The sequence below is a fragment of the Bufo bufo genome, chromosome 2, assembly GCF_905171765.1.
Source record: "Bufo bufo chromosome 2, aBufBuf1.1, whole genome shotgun sequence".
In the NCBI taxonomy this organism is placed as follows: domain Eukaryota; kingdom Metazoa; phylum Chordata; class Amphibia; order Anura; family Bufonidae; genus Bufo; species Bufo bufo.
In genome coordinates this window covers 70373629-70401159 of record NC_053390.1, presented here as the reverse complement: position 1 = coordinate 70401159, position 27531 = coordinate 70373629, and the positions used below count along the sequence as shown (strand labels likewise).

Here is a 27531-nt window from a genome sequence, read left to right as displayed (position 1 = left end):
CATGGTAACCATTCAGAAAAAGCTAAATGTCGGCTCCGGCAATGCGCCGAAACGACGTTTAGCCTAAGGCCGGATCCGAATCAATGCCTTTCAATGGGCATTAATTCCAGATCCGGCCTTGCGGCAAGTGTTCCGGATTTTTGGCCGGAGCAAAAAGCGCAGCATGCTGCGGTATTTTCTCCGGCCAAAAAACGTTCCGTTCCGAAACTGAAGACATCCTGATGCATCCTGAACGGATTTCTCTCCATTCAGAATGCATTGGGATAATCCTGATCAGGATTCTTCCGGCATAGAGCCCCGACGACGGAACTCTATGCCGGAAGACAATAACGCAAGTGTGAAAGAGCCCTAACATCCCTGTCCCTATACTGTATTAAAAATAAACTGATATAACCGGTAGACTACAACAATACTTTATGTATTTGCTCTTTGATCAGTTGTTAGGTTAGTAGGCTTCTAGGGGGAGATTTTATCTTTGCTCCTGTAAGGTGGCTTTAAAAAGTTGCAGGTACGACGATCGTCTTTTTACGCCACCTCGCTATTTCTGCTAAAGGGGCATTACTAGACACCCCAACAAATTTATCGTCCTTTACGCCATTTCTATCACAAATAAAGATAAGATAATAAGTTAATTCTGGTATTGAAGATCGGATAGAAGATCTTTATGCCGTAATTAAAAGGATCTGTTTTGATTTTGCACATGAGGCATTCCTTCCATTAGGCTCCATTCACACGTCTGCAAAATGGGTCCACATCCATTCCGCAATTTTGTGGACCCATTCATTTTCAATCGGGCCGGAATGTGCTGTCCAAATCCGCATTTGCGGATACGCACTTCCGTTCCGCCCAAAAAATTAAATTTCCTCTTGTCCGCAATTGCGGACAAGAAAAGGTATTTTCTATCAGTGCCGGCGATGTGCGGTCCGCAAAATGTGGAACGCAAAACGCATACGGGCGTGTGAATGGACCTTAGGATGCGGTTGTGTGAAATCAAAACGGAAAAAATGGATCCGTCACTAAATACATTGAAAGTCAATTGATGACAGATGGCTTTTTTATTTTTAGGCTCCTAAAAAATTGATCCGTCACCATTGACATTGTTTTCAGTGCCAGATCAGTTTTTATGACCGGACACAAAACCGCAGCTTTCAGCGGTTTTGTGTCCGGTCACAAAAAGGCAATGTTGCCGGAACAGAAGATGTCCCGTTGCATCCTGAACGGATCTCTTTCCGTACAGAATGCATGAGCGCCAAATGGAACCGTTTTTTTTTTCCCGGTATTGAGATCCTTCGTGGGATCTCAGTACCGGAAAACAACAACACAAGTGTGAAAGTAGCTTTAGTGTTTTAGCTTTTGATCTGATTTATGTACTTTCCAGTGACTGTCCAGTAATCTAGAATTTTTGATAATCCAGCAGCTGTTAGGTCCCATTAATGCCATGGCTGTAGCAGTTGGGCATCCTTTTGTGTTTGCCGCTTCTGGTTGTCATTCCATGGGCAGATGTCTCACCCACCCTGATGGGCAATGTGACTTCATGTGACCCAAGTGTTCACAGAGAAGGTGGCAGACCCTAGTTCACTTCATGTCGACTTTCAATCATAATTATGTCTTGGGTTTGGTCAGGCGACAGATATATTCTTAGCAGGGCTTTGCGAGATGACATGTAGTGGGTGAGATGTGAAAATCGCATCTGTAAAAAATAAAATAAAAAAGCATGTTTTTTGCTGCAGATTTTATAGATGAGGCTCATTTATTTCATAGTCTTTGGTCATAAAAATGTCAACTGCTTTAAAAACTGTCATGTTCTTTTCACTGGGGCACTTTTTATGTGGTTTTAACCACATCTCAACTGCTACATGTGACTATACCCTTCGGTGTGGTTGTGACACAGCAGAGTACCACGTGGCTGTACAAGCGCTGCAGGATCACATCAACTGATTAGAATCCAATTGTTTATTTGCCGTCCGTTGTTAATGACTGCATGATAATCTGCAGGTCTGCGCTGCCATTTACAGTGACCACCGAATAAATCGGTTCTGCTTAAAGGACATCTGTCAGCAGATATGCACCTATGACACTGGCTGATCTGTTACATGTGCGCTTGGCAGCTGAAGGCATCTGTGTTGGTCCCATGTTCATATGTGACTTCATTGCGGATAAAAATGATGTTTTAATATATGCAAATGAGACTCTAGGAGCAATGGGGGCGTTGCTGTTACACCTAGAGGCTCTGCTCTCTCTGCAACTAGTGCTTCCTCTGCACTTTCAGACAGTGTAAGCATTGTAATGCCTGGCCCTGTCAGTCAGAGTGGAGAGGACGCAGCAGTTACAGAAAGGGCAATGCGGGCACATATGAACATGGGGCCAACACAGATGCCTTCAGCTGCCAAGTGCACATGTAACAGGTCAGCCAGTATCAGGCTCCAGTCACACATCCCTATGTGTTTTTCGGATCCGCAAAATACGGACACCGGCAATGTGCGTTCCGCATTTTGCGAACTGCACATCGCCTGCACTATAATAGAACATGCCTAATCTTGTCCGCAATTGCGGACAAAAATAGGACATGTTCTATTTTTTTTTTTGGGAACGGAAGTGCGGATCCGGACAGCATAGTGTGGCCCTATAGAAATGAACGGGTCCGCAATTCCATTCCACAAAATGTGATACAGAATTGCGGACGTGTGAATGGACCCTCATGGGTTCAAATCTGCTGACAGATGCCCTTTAATTTCATCCCGGTGCAGCTTGTATGGCGATGTGGTGTTCAGCTGCAAGGTACTGCGTCCTAACCATAGCCTGTCTGTGTGACCATACCTTTATAGTTGGAGCAGTAATCTCCATATGTCCAATGAACTATTTATGAATAAGCAATACAATGCCCAGCGTACAGTAGTCCTCACCACTCTATAGTCATGTGCCCGAATAGAAGAGCTATACATTACAATGTATAGAACACCCTTATATACTGGCTGTGTAGAGTCAGAATCTCCTACATAGTGCCCCCTGTAAATGTGCATTAGGTCCAGACTCTTGCCTTGTGTCCTGGGTTACAGGATGGCTAATGTCTATTGCAGCCAGCTCCCAAACTGGGAATTCCAGGAAGTGACTGCTGTGAGGGCCCCAGATCCCTGGAATCTGTCCGCCACCCCAGTTACTGATGATGAGTGCACATAACCTGCACATGTGGCACGCTTTGTGCTTTCAGTTGCTGCTCACACGGTGTGGCTGTGGGGGTCTCCGTCTGGGAGTGAAGTCAGCCTGGGTGGGGTAACAGCTGCGGAGAAATTAGAGCTGAGCGGCAGCAACCAGGAGAAGGATTTTTCCGCTTAAACATATGTGAACAGTCACTTATGAAACCCATGCTCAGATTTCGGCCTTCTGAGACGTGGGGGTGGGGTTATTCCCTTCCTATTGGAGGAGCTGCAATCCCATGTTCTGTGAGGTATATTTTTACCCCCGCACTGAACAAGGCCCTTCAAAGGGGAGGCCAGAACTGACTCCTATGAACAAGCAGGATTTTTTTTTTTTATTGCACCCTGTGCTTTAGTAAATGACAGGCAAGCTGACCCTTGAATTAGTGCAAATTGCTCTTAAAGGGCTTGTGCAGAGCTTTTATATTGTTGACCTATTCTCAGGATGGATCATCAATATCTGATCCGCAGGGGTCCGACACCACTGCCGATCAGCAGTTTAAAGAGGAGGCATTGCTCTGTGCAAGCGCAGCTTCTTTTATTACACTGTCCATCTCCGAAGCGAGTGTGATTACAAGAACTCTGCGCCACCGCTGCACGGGAGACAACGGGCAGTGTAACGGAGAGGAAGCAGCGCTCGCATGGAGTGCCACCTCCTTGCCAAACAGCTGATTGGCTGGGGTGTCGGACCCTTACCTATCAGATATTGATGACCTTTCCTGAGGAGAGGTCATCAGTATAAAAATCTCTTAAAACCCCTTTTAACCAGGACATGGGCATATATCCTTATGAAAATTACTGGAAAAGCCACATCACTGGATAGGTCATCAGTATCTGATGGGTAGGGGGTCAGACACCGTGGACCCCCGTGATCAGCTGTTTAAAAGGGCATTGAAGCTCCTGTGAGCGCCGTGGCCTTTTCCCTGCTCGCTGTACATTGTATAGCGGTTGTGCTGGTATCGCTCTCAGCCCCATTCACTTGTAGGGGGCTGAGCTGCTGCTATGTGTCGTCACTGGACCTAGGAAAAGCTGCCAGAAGGCCACAGCGAATACCCGTGTAGGCTCCTAAAAGGTGTTTGGCCTATGTAAACAATCCCTTTTAAAGCTGTTGGGTTGTTGCAGGGTGGATAAAAATAAAAGAAAGATTTTTTTTTTTTTTTTTTTTTTTTAAATCTGATTATTTTTTATATTTAAAATGCTTTTTGAGGAAAATATATTACCATCCAAAGGTTATTCCATCATGAAATAAAGATTAGTTTTTTTAATTATGTAGAATAAGGCTGTATATATGTTTAATTTTTTTGGTAAATAAATTCCATTAAACCATTCACAATGTCATGCTCTTCCAGAGGTTTTTGTAAGATTATTGGGCAGTTTCTCTGCCTACAAGATATTATCGCAGATGCTTGGTTTACTTTTGCAGTTCTCAAAACTGAATTTGACTCGGCAGAGATCACATGCCGCCTCTTCTTCACAGCAAAAATGTTATAACATGAACAGAGTTGAGAAAAAGACCTTTAATCCTAACTTCTACAAACCTATGAATATAGAATCAAACTAATAAGAAAAGTTGTTCTAAAAATCTTCATCTACTTGCATATTAGAAGTTATACCAGCAAGAATGAGTCTATGTAGAAAACTATGATTTAAATCAAGCCTTAGTGACTAGTGATTTAAATTAAATCCACCCTGGGTTGTTATGAGCTGGGCAGAATTGACAGTGAGGAATATGCCACCCAAACTACACTGCTCAAAAAAATAAAGGGAACTCTTAAACACCACAATGTAACTCCAAGTCAATCGCACTTCTGTGAAATCAAACTGTCCACTTAGGAATCAACACTGAGTGACAATCAATTTCACATGCTGTTGTGCAAATGGGATAGACAACAGGTGGAAATTATAGGCAATTAGCAAGACACCCCCCAATAAAGGAGTGGTTCTGCAGGTGGTGACCTGACCACTTCTCAGTTCCTATGCTTCCTGGCTGATGTTTTGGTCACTTTTGAATGCTGCCGGAGCTTTCACTCTAGTGGTAGCATGAGACGGAGTCTAGAACCCACACAAGTGTCTCAGGTAGTGCAGCTTATCCAGGATGGCACATCAATGCGAGCTGTGGCAAGAAGGTTTGCTGTGTCTGTCAGCGTAGTGTCCAGAGCATGGAGGCGCTACCAGGAGACGTGGAGGAGGCCGTAGGAGGGCAACAACCCAGCAGCAGGACCGCTACCTCCGCCTTTGTGCAAGGAGGAACAGGAGGAGCACTGCCAGAGCCCTGCAAAATGACCTCCAGCAGGCCACAAATGTGCATGTGTCTGCTCAAACGGTCAGAAACAGACTCCATGAGGGTGATATGAGGGCCCGACGTCCACAGGTGGGGGTTGTGCTTACAGCCCAACACCGTGCAGGACGTTTGGCATTTGCCAGAAAACACCAAGATTGGCAAATTCGCCACTGGCGCCCTGTGCTCTTCACAGATGAAAGCAGGTTCACACTGAGCACATGTGACAGACGTGACAGATTCTTGAGACGCCGTGGAGAACGTTCTGCTGCCTGCGACATCCTCCAGCATGACCGGTTTGGCATTGGGTCAGTAATGGTGTGGGGGGGCATTTCTTTGGAGGGCCGCACAGCCCTCCATGTGCTCGCCAGAGGTAGCCTGACTGCCATTAGATACCGAGATGAGCTCCTCAGACCCCTTGTGAGACCATATGCTGGTGCGGTTGGCCCTGGGTTCCTCCTAATGCAAGACAATGCTAGACCTCATGTGGCTGGAGTGTGTCAGCAGTTCCTGCAAGACGAAGGCATTGATGCTATGGACTGGCCCGCCCGTTCCCCAGACCTGAATCCAATTGAGCACATCTGGGACATCATGTCTCGCTCTATCCACCAACGTCACGTTGCACCACAGACTGTCCAGGAGTTGGCAGATGCTTTAGTCCAGGTCTGGGAAGAGATCCCTCAGGAGACCGTCCGCCACCTCATCAGGAGCATGCACAGGCGTTGTAGGGAGGTCATACAGGCACGTGGAGGCCACACACACTACTGAGCCTCATTTTGACTTGTTTTAAGGACATTACATCAAAGTTGGATCAGCCTGTAGTGTGTTTTTCCACTTTAATTTCGAGGGTGACTCCAAATCCAGAACTCCATGGGTTAAACAATTTGATTTCCATTTTTTTTTTTGTGTGATTTTGTTGTCAGCACATTCAACTATGTAAAGAACAAAGTATTTCAGAAGAATGTTTAATTAAATTCAGATCTAGGATGTGTTATTTTTGTGTTCCCTTTATTTTTTTGAGCAGTGTATTTGGGCACACCTACGGCATATGTGCATGGTCATATTGTTTGGTTTTCTATGGAGCCGTAAAGGATATTCAAGTTATGCCCATTGCACAAGATAACGAGTAGATTGGTGGGGTATGAACACTGGGACTGATCGCGAGAATGGGGCCCCATGAATGGAGCAGCAGATTAAGCACGTGGACTGCTGCTCTATGCATCTCTATGGGACAGCCGGAAATAGCTGAGCGCTGCACTCTGCCTTCTCCGGCAGTCTCATAGGGAATGAATGGATTGGCAGTCTACATGATCAACCTGCCACTTTGTTTGTTTTGGGGGGGGGGGGGGGGTGTCCCTTTTTTTTGTGGCTCCGAGCAATCGGACCACCACCAATCTAATGGTTATCCCCTAGTTATAACTGAAATACCCCTTTAGCCGGGATGCCATAGAGGGGCACGAGTCCTGTTCTGTAGTGCTTCCTCTTTTAGGATACATTCACACGACCGTGTGTGTAATCCTTTCTGATTTGTGGTCCACAAATAACGGAACAGTGTGTCCGCAAAAATTTCGCGGACAAATGACTTTCGTATGTCCTTTTTTACGGTCTGCAAAAAATGGAAGGGAAAAGAGGAAAAAATTTTTTTTTAAGGCCTTAAAAAAAACAGAAACTGATCCGCAAAAAACAGATTACATACAGAAACCATTCCGTATGTCATCCGCAATTTGAGGATCCATTGACTTGAATGGTGCTGCGGACCGATCTGTACGGACAATAGTAGGACATGCTTCATATTTTTGCGGAATAGAAATGCGGACAACATACTGAATCTTGTCCGCACATTTTATTCACCTATAGTAATGAATGGGTCCGCTTCTATTCCACAAAATGCGGATCGGACGCAGAAAAAATGTGATTGTACCCTTATATGGTAGAAATGACCCAGTGCACTCTGTGTAGAGGGATACTCTCCCTTAAATGCGATTAGTATCGGAGGCGGTCTGCCGGCACCTGTGCGGAGGCAGTCAGGAGCCACCGTCATGGATGATGGCTGTTTTATCAGTCAGATATAGGTCTTACTTCTGTACTGACGTCTAATGAGAAACATTTGTTCTGCCTGGATGGAAATCACGTATGCATTAGCTTGTCAGTGCCGGGTGTAGGAAGCCATTGGGCTGGTTATTTTGGGATGTCGCCTGTATGTGCCAAGCATTTTATTTCCTGCTTGGGTGAGGACGGGGGAGCTGAGCGGCCTGCACTCATGTGTCACCACAGAGAGGAGTGTATAATGTGGTTTTTAAAGCTGTACCGTATGAATGTGATTTTCTGGGTTTACCATGTCTAACATGATGGCTGAAATCTGCAGCATGTCCATAAATCAGTATGTGTGGACCATTGGATCAAGGGTTAGGGGCCCCTTGTTCTGCTGGTATGATGTGGATCCAGGCTTAAAGGGGTTGTCTCACCTCAAACATTTGTGACATATTGCTAGCATATGCCGCCACCCTTGTGCCCCAAACCTGTCTCTAGATCAGGGCTCCCAAAGTGAAGGCGAGGGCACCATGCATGCTCTGCCCTCCAGTAGCTTCTATGGTGATTCCTCCGAATATAGCTGAGCAACGAGCTCCGCTATTTTTAAAAGTCCCATAGAGATTAATGGAGACAACCCCTAGAATTTCCACCTTTTAGGACTTCTGGCATGCATAGTGTTATTACTATGAATTTCCCCCGCTTTTAGGCCCCTTTCACACGGGCGAGTTTTCCCGCACGGGCGCAATGCGTGACGTGAACGCATTGCACCCGCACTGAATTCTGACCCATTCATTTCAATGGGGCTGTGCACACGAGCAATGTTTTTCACGCATCACTTGCATTGCGTGAAAATCTCAGCATGTTCTATAGGCCTCTTTCACACGGGCGCTGCGGGTGAGGGCCGGATGCGTTCAGGGTGCATTGCGAGTAGGTACGTAATTTCAGTCAGTTTTGTCTGCGATTGCATTCCATTCAGTTTTTTTTCCGTGCGAGTGCAATGCGTTTTGCACGTGCGTGATAAAAAACTGAATGTGGTTCCCAGATCTGAACCCGGACTCTCGCGAGTTTCCCGCACCCTGGATGCATACGGCCCTCACCCGCAACTCCCGTGTGAATTTTGCGAAACAGGTGCGGACCCATTCATTTTCAATGGGGCAGGAATGCGTTATCTGCATTTGTGGATCCGCACTTCCGTTCTGCTAAAAAAATATAACATGTCCTATTGTCCGCAATTGCGGACAAGAAAAGGCATTTTCTATGAGAGTGCCGGCGATGTGCAGTCCGCAACATGCAGAACGCACATTGCCGGTGTCCGTGTTTTGCAGATCCGCAAAACATACGGATGTGCGGTCGACTAAGCTACACAGAGCAGCTGATCGGTGAGTGACCCCCGCCGACCAGCTGGTATTAGCCTATCATTGTGTCAGCAGGGTCTGTGGGCAGCAGATACCATTTGTGTGTGGTTAATTTTTCACTGATTTATTGCGGAGAAATTGATAAAATGCACGGTGCGGTGCCACAGACCCTGGATTTCCAACTCTTAACTCAATTTACGCAAGAGTTTTTGCGCAAATGCAGTTACTACGCTGCCCTCGCCACTTTCTGAAGAGGGGTGGCGTGGGCAGTGCCAAGGTGCCCCAGCAGATCTTTTACACCAGTTTTCTACCTACAAGCTGGTATAGATTTCATTCTAGGCGGAGTACTTACGGTAATTTATGACACGGTGTATGCTTTATCATATATTTAGCGCATCTTCTGGTGGTGCCAGGGATAGCATGTTCTTCATGCTGTTTTTTTTTTTCCTGTATAGTTGATCAAATTTCCTGGGGGAAAAATGGCAAAAGCTACCACATGCTGTTTCTGAAAAGAAGTAAATAGAAAAAACATGACTTAATGAACACCAGGAGCAAAAAAAATAATAAAAAAAATATGGTGCTTGTTTGCCCTTTTTCATACAGTCCTTCCGTTAACGTCAGGAGCTGGCATTTACAGCTGAAAATGCACCATAAAATGCAAAATTGCAAAAAAAAAAGCCAGAAAAAAAACTTGTATGAGCAATTACGCTTCGAGCATTAGCCTCAGTCTTACGTGCTGCTGTGTTTTCTTCCTGCATTTGTGGTGCGTCCATTTCTCTTTGTGTACGGATCAGCCATTGCCTCTAGATTTCCTCCCATAGCAGCTGTCTGAGATCTGATCAGCGCCTTCCATTGAGGTCGCTCACCTGGTTTCTCTGGCTCTCATTAGTAAGACCCTGGGGGGGGGGGGTGTTGACTCAGACATTTAAGTAAAAACGTGAATCCGTCAAAGATCATCAAAAACTCTTCTGTTCTGATAATACAACGGATATGAACGGATCCGGTTGTATTATCTTTAAAATGGCCATGACGAACACAGTTGAAAGTCAATAGGGGATGGATCAGTTTTCAATTGTCTGAGAAAAAAACAGATCCGTCCCCATTGACTTAAATTGTGAGTCCTGACGGATCCGTCATGCTCCCCACCACATCGCGGACAGAAAAACACTGCTTGCAGCGCTATTCTGTCCGCGATGGGGATGCAACCGAACGGAATGCATTCTGGTGCGTTCCGTTGAGTTTTTTTCCTCATTGACAATGAATGGGGACAAAATGGAAGCGGTTTCCTCCGCTATTGAGATACTATGACCTATATCAATAGCAGAAAGGGAAAGCGCAGGTGTGAAAGTAGCCTTAGCTGTTTCACCTGTAAAAACTGCATAACCATTTACTACATTGCAAACCAGTGCCAAATCCCAGTAAACCCACATAGGGTTTTCCAATGTGCCTTTTGGTGTGTTTTTCATTGCAGCATCTGAATGTACCCTTACATTTAGGCTCCATTCACACATCCGCAATTCCATTCCGCATTTTGCGGAACGAAATTGCGGACCCATACATTTCTATGGGGCCGCACGACGTGAGGCCCCGATCCGGAATTGCGGGCCCACACTTCCGGGTCCGCAATTCCGATCCTGAAAAAAATAGAACATGTCCTATTCTTGTCCGCAATAGCAGACAAGAATAGGGCATATTCTAAGTGCCGGCAATGTGCGGTCCGCAAAATGCGGAACACACGTTGCCACTGCCCCTGTTTTGCGGATCCGCAAAACACACACGGATGTGTGAATGGACCCTAAGGGCTCATGCACACGACACTATGGCTTTTTCAGTGTTTTGCGGTCCGTTTTTTTACAGATCCGTTCGTTTTTTTTGTTTCCGTTGTGTTTCCGTTCCGTTTTTCCGTATGCCATATACAGTAATTACATAGAAATTGGGCTGGGCATAACATTTTCAATAGATGGTTCAGCAAGAACGGATACGCAAGACATACGGATGCATTTCCGTATTTGTTCCGTTTTTTTTTTTTGTGGACCCATTGACTTGAATGGAGCCAAGCACCGTGATTTGCGGACAAGAATAGGACATGTTCTATCTTTTCACGGTACGGAAATATGGAAATACTGAAACGGAATGCACACGGAGACACTTCAGTATTTTTTGCTGAACCATTGAAATGAATGGTTCAGTATATGTTCCGTATACTGAACGCAAAATACTGTCATGTGCATGAGCCCTTACAGTGCTGAGGGTTTGTGATTCTCATCAAAGCTGTAAAAAAATAAAAATAAAAAATTCATTGCAGGTGAGTGCTGCAGTCGTGATTTGCATTGTGTGGATTGCAGGCTGGCTCCTGAGAAACTGGTGGACACTTAAGGGCTCATGCACATGACTGTATGTATTTTGCGCTCCGCAAAATGCAGATACACAAAAAATATGGATGACATCTGTGTGACCTTGTTGCATCTGTTTTTTTTTATTTTTTTTATTTTTTTTTGCGAATCCATTGTAACAGTATAGAATAGGACATGTTCGTAGTGGACATACGGACACAGAATGTACACGTCATTGGAAATGGTAAAATCCTCAGCAGAAATCGTTACCATGATCCGCACAGCAGGACAATTTCTGCACGAAAGGAAACGACAAAGTGTACATGAGATTTGTCTGTCGTACAGTTTGCTGCTACTGTATTATACTGCGGTTTTTCTGCACGAAAACCCATGCGTAATCCTCAACTTGTGCAGGTACCTTAAGGGCTTATTTCCAAGACGGTAAAAAACGGCTGTTTTTTTTTCAGAAGCAATTGCAGTCTATGGGGCTATTCACTTAGCATTTATTTTTTTTTTTTTACAACGTTTAATAGCAGTCGTCAAAAAATAGTCCTATTTTTGGCTGTTTTCACTGGTAGATGGACCTCGTTAAAATCAATAGTGCCATTTGGATGTGCAAGAGGCACAATGGGGGGGCATTCTGCATGCTGAGGGAACTGCATGGGTTGGAATTTCTAACCAAAATCCTATGAAATTTATCAATAATTTTTTTTTTTTTTTTTATGGCAGTTAAAAACGGATAAACAGCCAGTAAAAAGGATGCACGCACTGATGCAAAATGGCCATGAAACACTATTTGTTTTTAATGGGTGTTTTAAGTATGTGAGTCCTCCTGTAGTGGACACAGAGTACCTGTTTAATTGAAACCGTAGATGGCACTATAAAGTACTCCTGGAATATCTGCAAAAAAAGGGTACAACTACACTGACAGTCAATCGTGTCCTACTGCATCGCAACAGTTGCACAAAAGTCCAATTTGAACAAAGAAAACCGGTTAAGCGTGATCCCATGGTTGGTCTGTTCCCGGTGTGGAATGGCAAATGGGGGACAATAGGTTTCATTCCTATTAGTACTTTCTTGTATGAATGATATGTTTTGAGCTGGTTTAGTTATTGGACCTTAGGGTAATATCCTCTTTTATCCTTTTCTTTTTGCAGATTTTCTATTTTGTACATACATTGTTTTGTATATACTGTATATGATGACTTCGGTGGGAAATGAACGTACCCGGGGCACTCGGGAAAAAACACAGATTTCAACTCCACAGACGCAACCACAGAAACAGGTACAGGTAAGCTTCCACCGACAGGTTGTTTCTATGCATGATTTCTGTTTTATTCTTAGTAGTAACATTACATTATCTGGTATGAGTGGGTTTATTGAGTATTCTGGGATATGAAAGCATTATAGAAATTACATGTCAATGTGAACCTTCAGGTAGACCAGGATCCAAAGATATATGAAGAATTTCCTTATTTGTTCTCTTATTCCTATTAGGTTTTGATTGGTGGGCATCAAAGTGCTGAGACTGCCACTGATCACTAGAACAAGGCAGAAGAGGGCGTTCTCTCCTTGCAGCAGGGGGTGGGCTCAAAGTTTCTGTTGAGACCCTCTTCTGCAGCAAGTACAGTATCCTGCTTGAGCAACTCTTTCTAGCAATCCGTGGTGGCCCCAACACTTGGACCTGCAACAGTCAATATCTTTGATCTGTCACTATGACATATCAAGTCATTTAAAAAATATATTTAAGTACAGAACATTTTAGACTAGTTTAAAACCTGCGGCTGCCTCTTTATTCTCTGCAGGGACAGCCTACTGGAGTTCTCCACATCTGGCATTGCCGTATACTGCGGCTTGCCCACCGAACCCCATTGACTATAACTGGGTCCAGTGGAGATCCTGCCGTTGCCTGGCAAATATGCTGGAAATCGGGATTATTATTATTATTATTATTTTTTTTTCGTGTCTGGCCGAACACATATGAAACTAGCCTTAAAGTGGTTGTCTAGCCTGTAATCTTGATTACATGTTGTCAATATCTGATCGGCAGGCGTCTGACACCCGGCACCCCTGCTTATCAGCTGTGAGACGAGGAGGTGGCGCTCCATGCCATGTGGAGCGGTGACGTACTGTAATTACAAGCACTTTATTTACTTGAATGGAGTAGGTACTTGTACTGCACTGCATTTCCAAGACGAAGTGCAGTGTAATGAAGAGGAAGCACTGCTCGCATGGTGCACCATCTCCTAGTTTCACAGCTGATCGGCAGGGTTGCCAGATGTCTTTAACCCCTTCAGGACCCTGCAATCTTTCACCTTAAAGGGAACCTGTCACCTGGATTTTGGGTATAAAGCTGAGGACATGGGTTGCTAGATCGCTGCTGGCACATTCACAATATCCAGTCCCCATAGCTCTCCGTGCTTTTATTGTGTCATATGTAAATGAGGCTACTAACGTTTCTGGAGCCCAGCACAGCTCCGCATACTCCGAATCTCCCTGCACCCCGACGTCACAAAGCTAGAGCGCTGTAATCTCGCGATACACGAACTAGCAAATGCGCAGTCTCGGCATATTGTTCCTTCTCTGTGCTGGCATCAGCCTCAGGGAACGAACTGCGCATGCTCTAGCTCGCGCATCGCGAGATTACAGCACTCTAGCTTTGTGACGTCGGGGAGCAAGGATGAGATTCGGAGGATGCGGGGCGGTGCTGGGCTCAGTCAGAACGCTGGACTCCTCTCTCAAGCATGGAGGAGACGGGACTCATCTAAGGTTCATTTACATAATCTATAAAATCGTTTTTTTAACATGATAAAAGCACGGAGAGCTATGGGGACTGGGTATTGCGGATGTGCTAGCGGCCATCTAGCAACCCATGTCCTCAGCTCTATACCCAAAATCCAGGTGACAGGTTCCCTTTAACCTCTTCAGGACACTGGTGCTGTACGCCCTGTGTATTTTTGTTCACCATGGGCGGGCGGAGATCGGAAGCCGGTGCCTTCTCAAATCATTCCCGTGACAAACGTGACATCGCGCTGCCTTCCGGTGACGAGCCTGTGAGATCCAGCCCCCTGGATCTCACACGCCGGAAGCTGTATGAGTAATACACACAGTATTACTCATACAGCCAATGCATTCCAATACAGAAGTATTGGAATGCATTGTAAAGGAATATACCCCCAAAAGTTCAAGTCCCAAAGTGGGACAAAAAATAAAGTGAAAAAAAAAAGTTTAAAAAATTAAGTTTTCCCCAAATAAAGTTAAAAAAAATAGGGGGGGGGGGGGGGGGGGGAGGAGTATACATATTGGGTATCGCCGCGTCCGTATCGACCGGCTCTATAAACATATCATATACATAACCTAACCCCTCAGATAAACACCGTAAAAAATAACTGTGCTAAATATACCATTTTTTTGTCACCTTACATCACAAAAAGTACAACAGGAAGCGATCAAAAAGGCGTTTGCCCACCAAAATAGTACCACTCTAACCGTCACCTCATCCCGCAAAAATCATACTCATAATCGCCCAAAAACTGAAAAAATTATGGCTCTCAGACTATGGAAACACTAAAACATGATTTTTTTTTTGCTTCAAAAATGAAATCCTTGTGTAAAACTCACATAAATAAAAAAAAGTATACATATTAGGTATCGCCGCGTCCGTGACAACCTGGTCTATAAAAATACCACATGATCTAACCTGTCAGATGAATGTTGTAAATAACAAAAAATAAAAACGGTGCCAAAACAGCTATTTCTTGTTATCTTGACTCACAAAAGTGTAATATAGAGCAACCAAAAATCATATTTCCCCTAAACTAGTACCAACAAAACTTCCACCCTATCCCGTAGTTTCTAAAACGGGGTAACTTTTTTGGAGTTTCTACTCTAGGGGTGCATCAGGGGGGCTTCAAATGGGACATTGTGTCAAAAAAAAACTGTCCAGCAAAATCTGCCTTCCAAAAACCGTATGGCATTCCTTTCCTTCTGCGCCCTGCCGTGTGCCCGTACAGCGGTTTACGACCACATATGGGGTGTTTCTGTAAACTACAGAATCAGCCATAAATATGGAGATTGGTTTGGCTGTTAACCCTTGCTTTGTAACTGAAAAAAAATTATTAAATTGGAAAATCTGCCAAAAAAAGTGAGATTTTGAAATTGTATTTCTATTTTCCATTAATTCTTGTGGAACACCTAAAGGGTTAACGACATTTGTAAAATCAGTTTTGAATACCTTGAGGGGTGGTTTCTATTATGTAAGCCTCGCAAAGTGACTTCAGACCTTAACTGGTCCCTAAAAATTGGGTTTTGAAAAAATTTCAAGATTTGCTTCTAAACTTCTAAGCCTTGTAACATCCCCAAAAAATAAAATATCATTCCCAAAATGATCCAAATATGAATTGGACATATGGGGAATGTAAAGTAATAACTATTTTTGGAGGTATTACTATGTATAATAGAAGTAGAGAAATTGAAACTTGGAAATTTGCAATTTCTTACAAATTTTTGCTAAACTTTGGTATTTTTTTATAAATAAAATGATTTTATTTTTTTTACTTCATTTTACCAGTGTCATGAAGTACAATATGTGACGAAAAACAATCTCAGAATGCTCTGGATAAGTCAAAGCGTTTTAAAGTTATCACCACTTAGTGACACTGGTCAGATTTGCAAAAAATGGCCTGGTCCTTAACTCCTTAAGGACACAGCCTTATTTCACCGTCTGCACAGACGGATCCGCACCGATAATGCAAACGCTTGTATCCGTTCAGAACGAATCCGTTTGCATTATTCTTAAAAAAAAAAAAAAAAAGTCAAAACGGATCTGTCCGGACTTACAATGTAAGTCAATGGGGACGAATCCGTTTTCACTGACACGATATGGTGCAGTTGAAAACTGATCAGTCTGTGCAAGCAGCGTTTTGGTGTCTGCCTCCAGAGCAAAATACAGGCACAACGGATAGTTGTGAATGCATTGGGGCTGAAATGATCCTTTTTGGGCTGCTTGTGAGGGCTCTGAAACTGATCTCACAAGCGGACCCAGAAACTCCAGTGTGAAAGTAGCCTTAAAGGAAAATGTAGATAAAATTTCAGAATTTCAGTTTTTTGGCAGATTTTCCATTTTTTCCAGTAACAAAGCAATGGTTAACAGCCAAACAAAACAATATTTATTGCCCTGATTCTGTAGTTTACAGAAACGCCCCATATGTGGTCGTAAACTGCTGTACGGGCACACGGCAGGGCGCAGAAGGAAAGGAACGCCATATGGTTTTTGGAAGGCAGGTTTCACTGTGATAATTTTAAGTTGCCATGTCACATTTGAAGCCACCCTAATGCACCCCTAGAGTCGAATCTCCCCCAAAAAATGGGAACTACAGGAAAAGGTGGCAGTTTTGTTGGTACTATTTTAGGGTACATATGATTTTTGGTTGCTCTATATTACACTTTTTGTGAGCGGACAAAAAATGGCTTTTTCGTTTTTATTTTATCTTTTTTAAACTGTTCACCTGAGGGGTTAGTTCATGTGATATTTTTATACAGCAGGTTATTACGGACGCAGCAATATCTAATTTGTCAACTTTTTTTTTATTTATTTAAGTTTTACACAATAACAGCATTTTTTTTTTAACAAAAATCATTTTTTAGTGTCTCCATATTCTGAGAGCCATAGTTTTATTTTTTGGGCGATTGTCTTAGGGTCTCATTTTTGCTGGATGATATGAAGGTTTGATTGGCACTATTTTGGGGTGCATATGAATTTTTGATTGCTATTACACTTTTTGTGATGTAAGGTGACAAAAAATGGCTTTTTGACACCGTTTTTTATCTTTTTTACGGTGTTCACCTGAGGGGTTAGGTCATATAGTATTTTTATAGAGCAGTTTGTTACAGACGCGGCGATACCTAATGTCTACTTTTTTATTTTTTTACATTTAACACTAAAACCATTTTTGAAACCAAAAATCATATTTTAGTGTCTCCATATTCTGAGAGCCATAGTATTTTTATTTTTTGCGCGATTGTCTTAGGTAGGGGCTCATTTTTTGCAGTATGAGGGGACTGTTAGATTGGTACTGTTTTGGGGGGCATACGCCTTTTTGATCGCTTGGTGTTGCACTTTTAGTGATGTAAGGTGACAATGTTTTTTCGCAGTTTTTATTTTTATTTTTTTTACAGTGTTCACCTGAGTGGTTAAGTCATGTGATATTTTTATAGAGACGGTTGACACTGACGCGGCTATTTTATTTTTATTTTTTTCACTTTGTTTTTTGTCCCACCCTGGGACTTCAACTTTTGGGGGTCTGATACCCCTTACAATGAATCACAATACTACTGTATTGTAATGCATTGGCTGTAAGTGTATTACACAGTGTTATACACTTGCAGATTCCTGCCTGTGATCTCACAGGCTGTCACGTAATGCTGCTGTGACAGGGACCCGATGGCCACCCTGCACCCGGCAGGATCCCGCATGTGCCACGGTCAGCGCTGACCACGGCAGTGCGAGGGTTAAAGCGCCGGCATCTGTGTTTTCACCGATGCCGGTGCATATAGCAGGGGTCCAGCTACCAGTGACTGCTGGACCCCTACCGCTGATCGGTCGGGCACAGCTCCTGCACCCGCCCGATCAGCCTGCCTTACATGTACGGCACTGGTCCTTAAGTCACATCCACCAGCGCCGTACATGTACGGACGGGTCCTTAAGGGGTTAAAGACAATTTGTCACCTCTCCAGACATGTCAGTTTTGTATACTACTTGCATTCTGTATGTAATAATTCTGGAGCATCTCTTCTTATGACTCTGTTGTACCATTCCTTTATTATTCCTGCTAGACGTTTACAAATTGCCAGCAATCTGCAGTAAATGTACAGAAACAAGTCTGACTCTGCACTATATTTTGACGTACTAATAAAGGGTGGTCCCCGCCCCCAACAGACATACCTCCCCTGAGGACACCGGGAGGCAGTGTCTGTGTGAGTGGTTTAATAGCGGTAGTAGACGCAGACAGTTCCTTTCACAGAACAAATAGGGCATCAGCAGATACTCGGTAAGCAATATGTAGCCAGCTCCAGCGCACATTTAGCTGGCTACATTGTTACATAAGCATGGCGTGTATCTGTGGAGAAACAAACAGTGACCCAGCTTGGGCTACTTTGACACCTGCGTTCGGTGCGGATCCGTCTTGTATCTGCACAGACGGATCCGCACCGATAATGCAAACACTTGTATCCGTTCAGAACGGATCCGTTTGCATTATTCTTTTTAAAAAAAAGTCGAAGTCAAAACGGATCCGTCCTGACTTACATTGAAAGTCAATGGGGGACAGATCCGTTTTCAGTTGCACCAGATTGTCAGTGAAAACGGTTCCCCATTGACTTGCATTGTAAGTCAGGACGGACCAGTTTGGCTCCGTATCGTCAGGCGGACACCAAAACGCTGCAAGCAGCGTTTTGGTGTCCGCCTCTAGAGCGGAACACAGGCTCAACGGAGCCAAACTGATGCATTCTGAACAGATCCTTATCCATTCAGAATGCATTAGGGCTGAACGGATTCGTTTGGACCGCTTGTGAGAGCCCTGAAACGGATCTCACAAGCGGACTCAAACGCCAGTGTGAAAGTAGCCTTATCCCTGATATATCAAAAGGAATATATGGCAGAACTCTGCTGACTACTGAGATTTTTAAACAGCCTCACCGTTTATTTAGATGCTTCCATTATGATTTAGAATTAAAGGTTAAGTTTTAAACATTAGAGCCCGTGTAAAGGGACGTCATCTGACTATTATTGTAAACGTAATTCACGAGCCGAGGTGTCTCACTTGTAATTAAGACTGTACAGGGACATGCCCCCATCTGTACATTTACTGTAAGCTGCAGGCAATTCATACAGAACTTCTAGTAGGAAAGATAAAGGAATGACGCAACATAGAGCCTTAATAGATGCTCAACAGACATGTCTGGAGAGGGGACAGCTCCTCTTTAAGCAAAATATCATTATCTTGTATATCTCCAGTGCAGTAATCCAGAGTATCTGCTAATTCAGATATTGTTTTCTAGACTAAGGTGTAAGACTTGAAGCAAAAGTATAAGAAAATAAATGAGGAGATTCTTCAAATCTTGGACTTCTGGTCCTCCCGCAGGGTCTCTGACCACACAAGTCATTCACGTGTGTTTCTATAGCTGTTTGATTATCCAGAGTGTTGAATACTTTAACACTTTCTGTCTTTTGGTTCTGGAAATGCTGCGCAAAGTGGATGGGGTTTTAATGAACTGCAATGCATAGATAGAAATACACAATACATCCATGTAAAAAAAATCCAACAAAATTGTACAGATTTTGCGATGGAATTTGTGGTACAGTTTTTGCGTCCCACGTGGACATTGTGCACTTAGACAAATGTTATATTCACAAGCTGTTGTCTGGCAGCAACTGCAGTATGGCTGTTTGCCTCACGTTCTACAGTTTTCTATCTTTAGAGTGTGCTCTATACGGACGCTCTATAACATGGAGTAAACACTACCAGTTGACTTCTCACTCCGACAGCTGAGATATTTACAGCCTGCTACGGTGTCATCCATGCTTGTGGAGAGGCTGCTAATCTTAATTCGCCTTGGGTAAATTTTGACAGTCCTGTTTTCCAGGCAACAGCTGAGCAGATCCGCCTCGCACAGATGATCTACGACAAAAATGATGCAGACTTTGAGGATAAAGTGAAACAAGTAAGTTGAAGGCTTCTTCAGTTGTAGGCCATTTTACGAAGAGTTTGACCTCCCAGCACTGCCGGGGTCGCATAGCGTTATATTGGTTTATGATGCTATGTAACCCTTACAGTTCTGGAATGTATTGGATAACACGGACAGCATTATGTCAGTGTTAGCCAGTATATTCCAGACCCCTAAGGGTTACATAGCATCATAAATCAAGACATTTTTATAGAAATGGATAACCTTTTTAAAAAAAATTTTTTTTAAATATTATAGCTGTCTTCTAATTGCACAAAAAGATCTAAGATGTCCTGTGAAAAATATCAAATACATGTAGGTTGGCTCAGAACGGAGTTATTTGAAGTTAAGTAAGGGCTCTTTCACACTTGCGTTGTCCGGATCCGGCGTGTACTCCACTTGCCGGAATTACACGCCGGATCCGGAAAAACGCAAGTGTACTGAAAGCATTTAAAGACGGAGCCGTCTTCAAAATGCGTTCAGTGTTACTATGGCACCCAGGACGCTATTAAAGTCCTGGCTGCCATAGTAGTAGTGGGGAGCGGTATACTTACAGTCCGTGCGGCTCCCTGAACGCTCCAGAATGACGTCAGAGCGCCCCATGCGCATGCATGATGTGATCACATGATCCATGCGCTTGGGGCGCCCTGACGTCACAACAGTCGTGTCATGCGGCAGCACCCTCAATGGCTTTTCCTTTTATTAGACCTAAAATGTAAAGGTGTTTCCCCCCTTTTAGCATGTCTAAATGAGTGAAAGTCACAGCGACATGCTGGCCAGTTTAGTAAAGGCTGGATGAATTGCGTTACCTTGATCTGCATGTTTTAACGCTTTCTGTAAGCCTTTGGCCTCCCTCGCTGTTTTGACACTACAGCTAGAGAAGCGTGAGGTGACAGAGGCTGTCTCATTACGTTTGTGATCAGGCTGACCATCAGCCCAAGTTCTCCCACTACCTGCTGGACATTTTATGTCTTTTTGTGAATAGCGCATAAGACCATGTGTTCGTCAGGCACCGGACGTCTTCCACTTCTCCCCAATGCTTTCATCTGCCAGGCCCATAGGTTATTATATTGCCAGTGGATCTCATTGACGCGGGTGAGATCAGCGAGTCTAATGTTTTGCATGTTGTCTTCTGGGAATTTTTTTATTTTTATTTTTTGTCAATTTATTCAGGGCTGTGGAGTCGGTAGATAAATGCACTGACTCCTCAGTTTTTGGTACCTCCGACTTAGGGGTGGGCGATATAGGCGATATGCGATATAAATTTAAGCCACGATATGGGTTTTCGCCGGACCGCGATATGATCGCGCGCTCTGCGCGCACCATTTTCTCCTGAGCCGGCCGGCACAGTGGAGGGAGAAGGAGGGAGTCCCTCCCTCCCCACTGTGCGCGGCTGCCGCTGAACACCAATGAGGACAGAGTAGGAGGAGGAGGGGAGGGACTGTGGCCACTGCACCACCGATGAATGTGCCGGCCATATCCCACAGGGTCCCCCTCCTCCCCCCCCCATCATTAGTGGCAGTGTAATGCTGGGGCTCCGATCGGTTACCATAGCAGCCAGGAGTCACGCTACTGAAGTCCTGGCTGCCATGGTATGTTAGTGAGCAGCATTATACTTACGTGTGCCGTGGCCGCCGGGCGCTCCTTCTTCTCATAGGTCTGTGCGGCGCATTGCTAATGCTATAAGCATTAGCAATGAGCCGCACAGACAGAAGAAAAAGCGCACGGCGGCCACGGCGCACGTGAGTATAATGCTGCTCACTAACATACCATCGCAGCCAGGACTTCAGTAGCGTCCTGGCTGCCATGGTAACCGATCGGAGCCCCAGCATTACACTGCTGGGACTCCGATCGGAACTGCCCACTGCCACCAATGATGGGGGGGTGGGGGGGGACCCTGTGGCCACTGCCACCAATGATTTAATACTAGGGAGGGGGGTGGGTTTGAGTTACCAGAGGGGGCACATCAGAGGCTGGGGGGGGGGGCACATCAGAGGCTGGCTGCCATGGTCAGCTCCCTGCTGTTGTGTGCACAAAGCACATGGCAGCAGAGAGAGTGTAAAGTCCTATTCACCCTAATAGAGCTCTATTAGGGTGAATATGACAAGGGTTCTAGCCCTTAAGGAGGCTAATGGTTATTAAATAAAAAGTAAAAAAAATAAAAAAGTTTAACCCCCCCCCCCCCCCAATATAGAAAACAATATATCGCAATATATATCGCATATCGCACATGCTTAAAATTATATCGCAATATAGATTTTAGGCCATATCGCTCACCCCTACTCCGACTCCTCTGTATTTAATATGCAAATGTATTTTATACATTCCTTGAAGGAAAGAAAGGCAACATACATGTCATTACCACAGAACTACTGGCTAGGAAGCCGCTGCCTTCTCCTTTGTGTGCTGATCTTCTGCTGAAGATCGGGCAGTGGGAGGATCCAGGACGGGGAAGGGGCATTTATTTTAAAACATGATTTCCCTAGTAGAATCCCATAGTCATGTTTAACGTTTAAGCTAACAATCTGAGTTTACAAGTTTTTATAGCCTTAGCTGAATGACAGCAGTTTTTCATGGTTTACAGCTTCAGTCTTGAACTATTGACTATCCATTCCCTTCACTTATACAAGTGTCTCTAGTCCTGCAAAAAACATATTTACTTAATCAGTTATCAGTGAGAGACTAGGTTAACCATGGGCGATGCGTTCCCTGTAACAGCGGAACACAACACAATGGAAAGTATAAGTATTGCCGCTCCTGAACTGTGCGTTGCGTGCCATATAATGAAGCATATGAAAAGCATGCTTCTTCATGGTCACTTAACGTGTTCGTTTTGCAGTAGCGTGACGCACTGCATGCATTGGCCTTTATTCTTAGAGTAGTGAAGTACCGTATTTTTCGCAAAAGTGGGGGGAAAATAGCAGTGCGTCTTATGGGGCGAATGCTGCGACCGTCCGGTGAATAGGCTGAGAGGGAGGAGGGGCTGGGGGCCGGCATCTGTTTCTGTAATGGCAGCGGGGCCCGGTGCAGCCACTGTATTCTACTACACCGGGCCCCGCTCACTGTAGTATACGGTAATCATATCTAACTTGTGGGTATTGTTCAAGTAGTCCAATAATCTTAAATCTAGCGCTGTACTACTTACTACTAACTTCTTGGCAGTCAGGAGGCCGGGTGGGCGCTCGTAGCGTAGCTCACTACACAGGGACACTGTTATGGGGGGGATCTGTGGATGACACCTAAGATCAGATGCCCCATAACAGTGCAATCCACAGATGCCCCCACAATGATCCCCCATAACAGAGCCATCCACAGATTGCCCCCCCCCATAACAGTGCCATCCACAGATGCCCCCCCCATAACAGTGCCATCCACAGATCCCCCCCCCCCCCCCCCCAATTACAGAGCCATCCACAGATGGGGCCCCCCCCCCCCCCCATAACAGTGCCATCCACAGATCGCCCCCAGTTCAAAACCACACCTTTTTGTTCAAAATATTTTTTTTCTTATTTTTCTCCTCAAAAACCTAGGTGCGTCTTATGGGCCGGTGCGTCTTATAGGGCGAAAAATACGGTAATTAATTATAACTTTTTGTGAATTGGGACATTTAAACTTTTTTTTTATTCCAATTTAAATCTAGTAGGAGCCGGTTCATTTTTTTCCGACTCCAGGTACCCAAAATTGCCTCCGACTCCACAGCCCTGAATTTATTATTGCAGCTTGTATTGAACTGAGCAACTCGGCATGTAAATATTGCATGGGGCTAGGTTTGTACATGTGCTCCCTGTTCCTCCTCCTGTCACATGCCTTTCTGTGCAACAAATGGATGACCCCACCGTAGATCTGCAGTAATCAAAACACTTTTTTTTTTGTAAGTTTTGGTCATCTTTCAGTTTTTACGCTGGCTATTGAGCCTCACATTAGGTCGAGACTTGTGTTCTGTGGAGATCCCTTCTCTGCAATTATCTCTGGAGGTACCCTTACAGCATAATGTTTAATTAAGGTGACTAGGCCTCTGTCCTCAGGTGTTTGGGCTATCATGCAGTTCCATGCACAGCAACTGGCTGGGAGCAGTGCTGTCCAGGTAAAAACTTTGAGGGAGGGCGTGGCCTGAGAGCGCATGGAGTAGGTCGCACCGCACTGAGCTCCTGCAGACATCCTGATTTTAGAGTGGTAGCAACCCCCTATTTCGCAGATCCTTGCCTACCTGGTGGTTGAGAGGAGTCAGGAGAGTGTGGTGCTGATCTTTTGAGTCCCGACATGCCTAGAAAGTCCGGTAAAGGGCCGCGCTGTGACAGGCCAGAGGAGAGTCGGCATGGCGCCGAGGAAGAAGAGGGGCCGGCCTTACAGCCCAAGACGAGACAGACGGCTGCCGCAAAGCTGAGCAGGTTTGCTCGCACGGAGAGTGCTGGGGGAGACTGGGCTGAGGAGAAGGAGATGGACGCTCAGGTTTCCTCTGGACAAGAGGATGAATCCACCGACGGGGAGACCCTGGACGCGGTAAATTGGCCGCCATTAACCCCTGCACGGCCGGCAAAAGACGCGGTAGGCCCTAAAGTTGTGGATGGAGCAGAGCCTACTCTAAAAGATATTATGGCCGCTGTGGCCAGTTGTAACAGCACACTGAAGGTGCTTACAGTACAGGTTGGCAGTCTGAGGTCAGACGTGTCTTTAATTAGGCATGACTTACATAAAATCACAGAACGCACCTCTGAATTGGAGAAGAGGGTGTCCACTATTGAGGACGTTATCCAGCCTATGCAAATGGCGGCAAAATCATCTGCTAAAGATATAGCGGCGTTATACGCCAAAACAGATGACCTGGAGAACAGGTCCAGAAGGAATAACCTGCGGATTGTGGGTGTGCCAGAGAAGACGGAGGGGGATAATGCCACCGAATTTGTGGAAAAATGGCTGCACCAATTATTTCATGGAAAAGGTCTATCCTCATTATATGCGGTGGAGCGGGCGCACAGAGTCCCCATGCGGCCGCTTCCGCCTGGCAGACCTCCCCGTCCCATACTGGCGAAGATACTCCATTTTAAAGACCGGGACACTATCCTGCGACAATCTAGGGACAATGAGGAGATGGTCCTGAATGGGGTGAAAGTATCCATATTTCCGGATTATTCCAACGAAGTGCAGCGGAGGAGAAGCAGATTTATGGATATAAAGAAAAGGCTGAGAGCTCTACAAGTCCAGTACGCTATGCTGTTTCCTGCTAAACTGCGTGTGGTGGCATTGGGATCCACCAGATTTTTTGAAGATCCGGAGGAGGCGACGCAGTGGCTGGACGTCCACGAGCGACAATTGAGAAGTGGGGCCCTGGACACTTGAAGGAGGCAGATATACGTTTCTTATGTTCAAGTTATATATGCATTTACACTCTAGGATTGCTTTAAATGTTGCACCAGTTAGGGAGTGTATTATGTAATGCTACCAAATGGTAGTTCCTGAGGAGGGAGCAGGCGGTAATGATAGTAAAATGTATTTCTCAGTTGTGGGGAGGATTCTCTACCTGAGGAAAAGTGTTATAAATTGTTATGCTTATTGTAGGTTGAAGGGCATGTTGCTCTCGGATTGCCTTGTTTTAATGTGGGAAGTGGATAAGGAAGGGAAAGGTTTCCCCAGCTACAGTAACCTGAGTATGAGAGGGAGGGAGGGGGGTGGGGGGGTAGGGAAAAGGTTGGGGGGGAAGGTTAGGGTCTTGAACTATGAGCGAGTGTTATCTGAATGGGGTGTGAGATTCAAATATGGTCAAAAATTTTACCATGTCACAGGCGATTAGAATCTTAAGCTGGAATGTGAGAGGGATGGCTGAAGCACGGAAAAGACAGTGTATTTTTCAGTATCTGGGGCGGTTTCAGCCGGCTATATGTTGTCTTCAGGAAACGCATTTGACAGGAGAAAATTTACACTGGATGAATAAAAATTGGGTGATCCATGCGTTACATTCAACTCATTCCTCTCATTCTAGAGGTGTAAGTATGATTGTGCATAGGAGTATCAGGTATGAACATATGCAGGAGTGTGTGGACGCTGAGGGCAGGTATGTGTGTGTGGTGTGTAAGGTGGATGGAATACAGCTGGTGCTGGTGTCTGTGTATGTGCCTCCACCGTTTGCTTCCCCATTAATAAGAGAGATCATGGGCTTTGTGGCGGACTTCCCTGGGATGCCGTGGCTGTTGGTTGGGGACTTTAATTGCACGATGAATGACTCCCTAGATAGATGCCGGGTGGAGGGAGCAGGTGGTTCACCGGGGAGTGCGGCTCTCAGGAATATTTTGGGTGAGGTAGGAGTGCAAGATGTATGGAGACGGCGTAACCCGGATAAGCGTGAATATTCATGTAGATCCGCCACGCACCATTCACTATCGCGTATAGATCTGGCCCTTGTTAACGACATAATGCTACCACTAGTTAGGGATGTTGTTTATCATCCTCGGTCGTTGTCTGACCATTCTCTGGTGCAGATTGACTTGTGCCTGGGGGTGCTCAGACAGGGACCGAGGCTGTGGAAGTGTAATCCTCATTGGTTGAATGTGTTGGGTGACCTATCTGGGATTTCTATGGAAATTAAGGAATTTTTTGATATCAATACAGGGTCGGCTTCGATACCAGGTGTATGGGACGCCATGAAAGCATTTCTGAGGGGAGTTCTGATGAAAGAAATCAACAAACATAAATCCAGGACCAGAGAGGCGGATGTCAAGGCGCATGTACTAGTGTCCGAGGCTGAGAGAGAGTTTAGTAGATCCCCCACCATGGTTAGTAGTGAGGCGCTGGAGGTTGCTCAGGAGCAGCTGAGATGTCATCTGGTACAGGCCGCAGATAGAAAGAGAAGCTTTTACCGTCAGAGATCTTTTGAGGAAGGAGAGAAGGTGGGTCATTTGTTGTCAGTGGTCTCGCAGGCTCAGAGAGGCTCCTCTTGTATTCAGGAGTTGAGAGATGACAGGGGGAACAGTTGTCAGGACACAAAAGGAATATTAGGAATTTTAAAAAGCTTCTATGTATCTCTATATACTTCCACTGGATCTAGTTCTGATGAGGCCCTGAAGGATTTCCTAGAGGAGGCGCAGTTATCGGTGCTGTCAGAAGAAGATAGAGAGAGGCTAGAGGAGCCGATTACACTAGAGGAACTGGAAGCTGCACTTGGGGACATGGCAAGTGGTAAGGCCCCTGGAGCTGATGGTCTCCCAGTAGAGATATACAAAAAACTACAGGGGATATTACTCCCTGAATTACTTAAGGTGTTTGAGCACTCATTGGAGGCAGGTTCGTTACCACATTCGATGCAGGAAGCTATAATTGTGGTTTTGCCTAAGCCTGGGAAGGATCCTAAAATACCGGATTCCTACAGGCCAATTTCACTTCTCACGGCTGATGTTAAGCTACTGGCGAAGGTGTTGGCGAACAGGCTGTCCAAGGTAATTCTGACCATAGTACATCCGGATCAGACGGGATTTATGCCAGGAAAATCAACGGCTATTAACCTTCGTAGGCTGTACACTAGCTTAAATATTCCGGCGGATAATGGTGGTGACAGGGCCTTGCTTGCGCTTGACGCCGCTAAGGCGTTTGATAGTGTGGAATGGAGGTATTTGTGGGGGGTCCTG

At 45.1% G+C, this 27531-nt stretch overlaps 1 protein-coding gene across 10 annotated transcripts in view; it reads left to right on the top strand.

Annotated features, from left to right (window-relative positions):
• Positions 1–27531, top strand: part of UBAP2 (ubiquitin associated protein 2) — a 97033-nt gene that overhangs the window by 13450 nt on the left and 56052 nt on the right. For 9 of the 10 annotated variants that reach the window (XM_040421168.1, XM_040421175.1, XM_040421176.1 and 6 more), the window contains exons 2-3: positions 12349–12482; positions 19835–19912. In XM_040421168.1, the coding sequence (XP_040277102.1) occupies positions 12390–12482; positions 19835–19912 (171 nt within the window). In that variant the 5' untranslated portion in view covers positions 12349–12389. The remainder of the gene's footprint in view (positions 1–12348; positions 12483–19834; positions 19913–27531) is intronic. The other variant, XM_040421171.1, reaches the window with a different exon arrangement.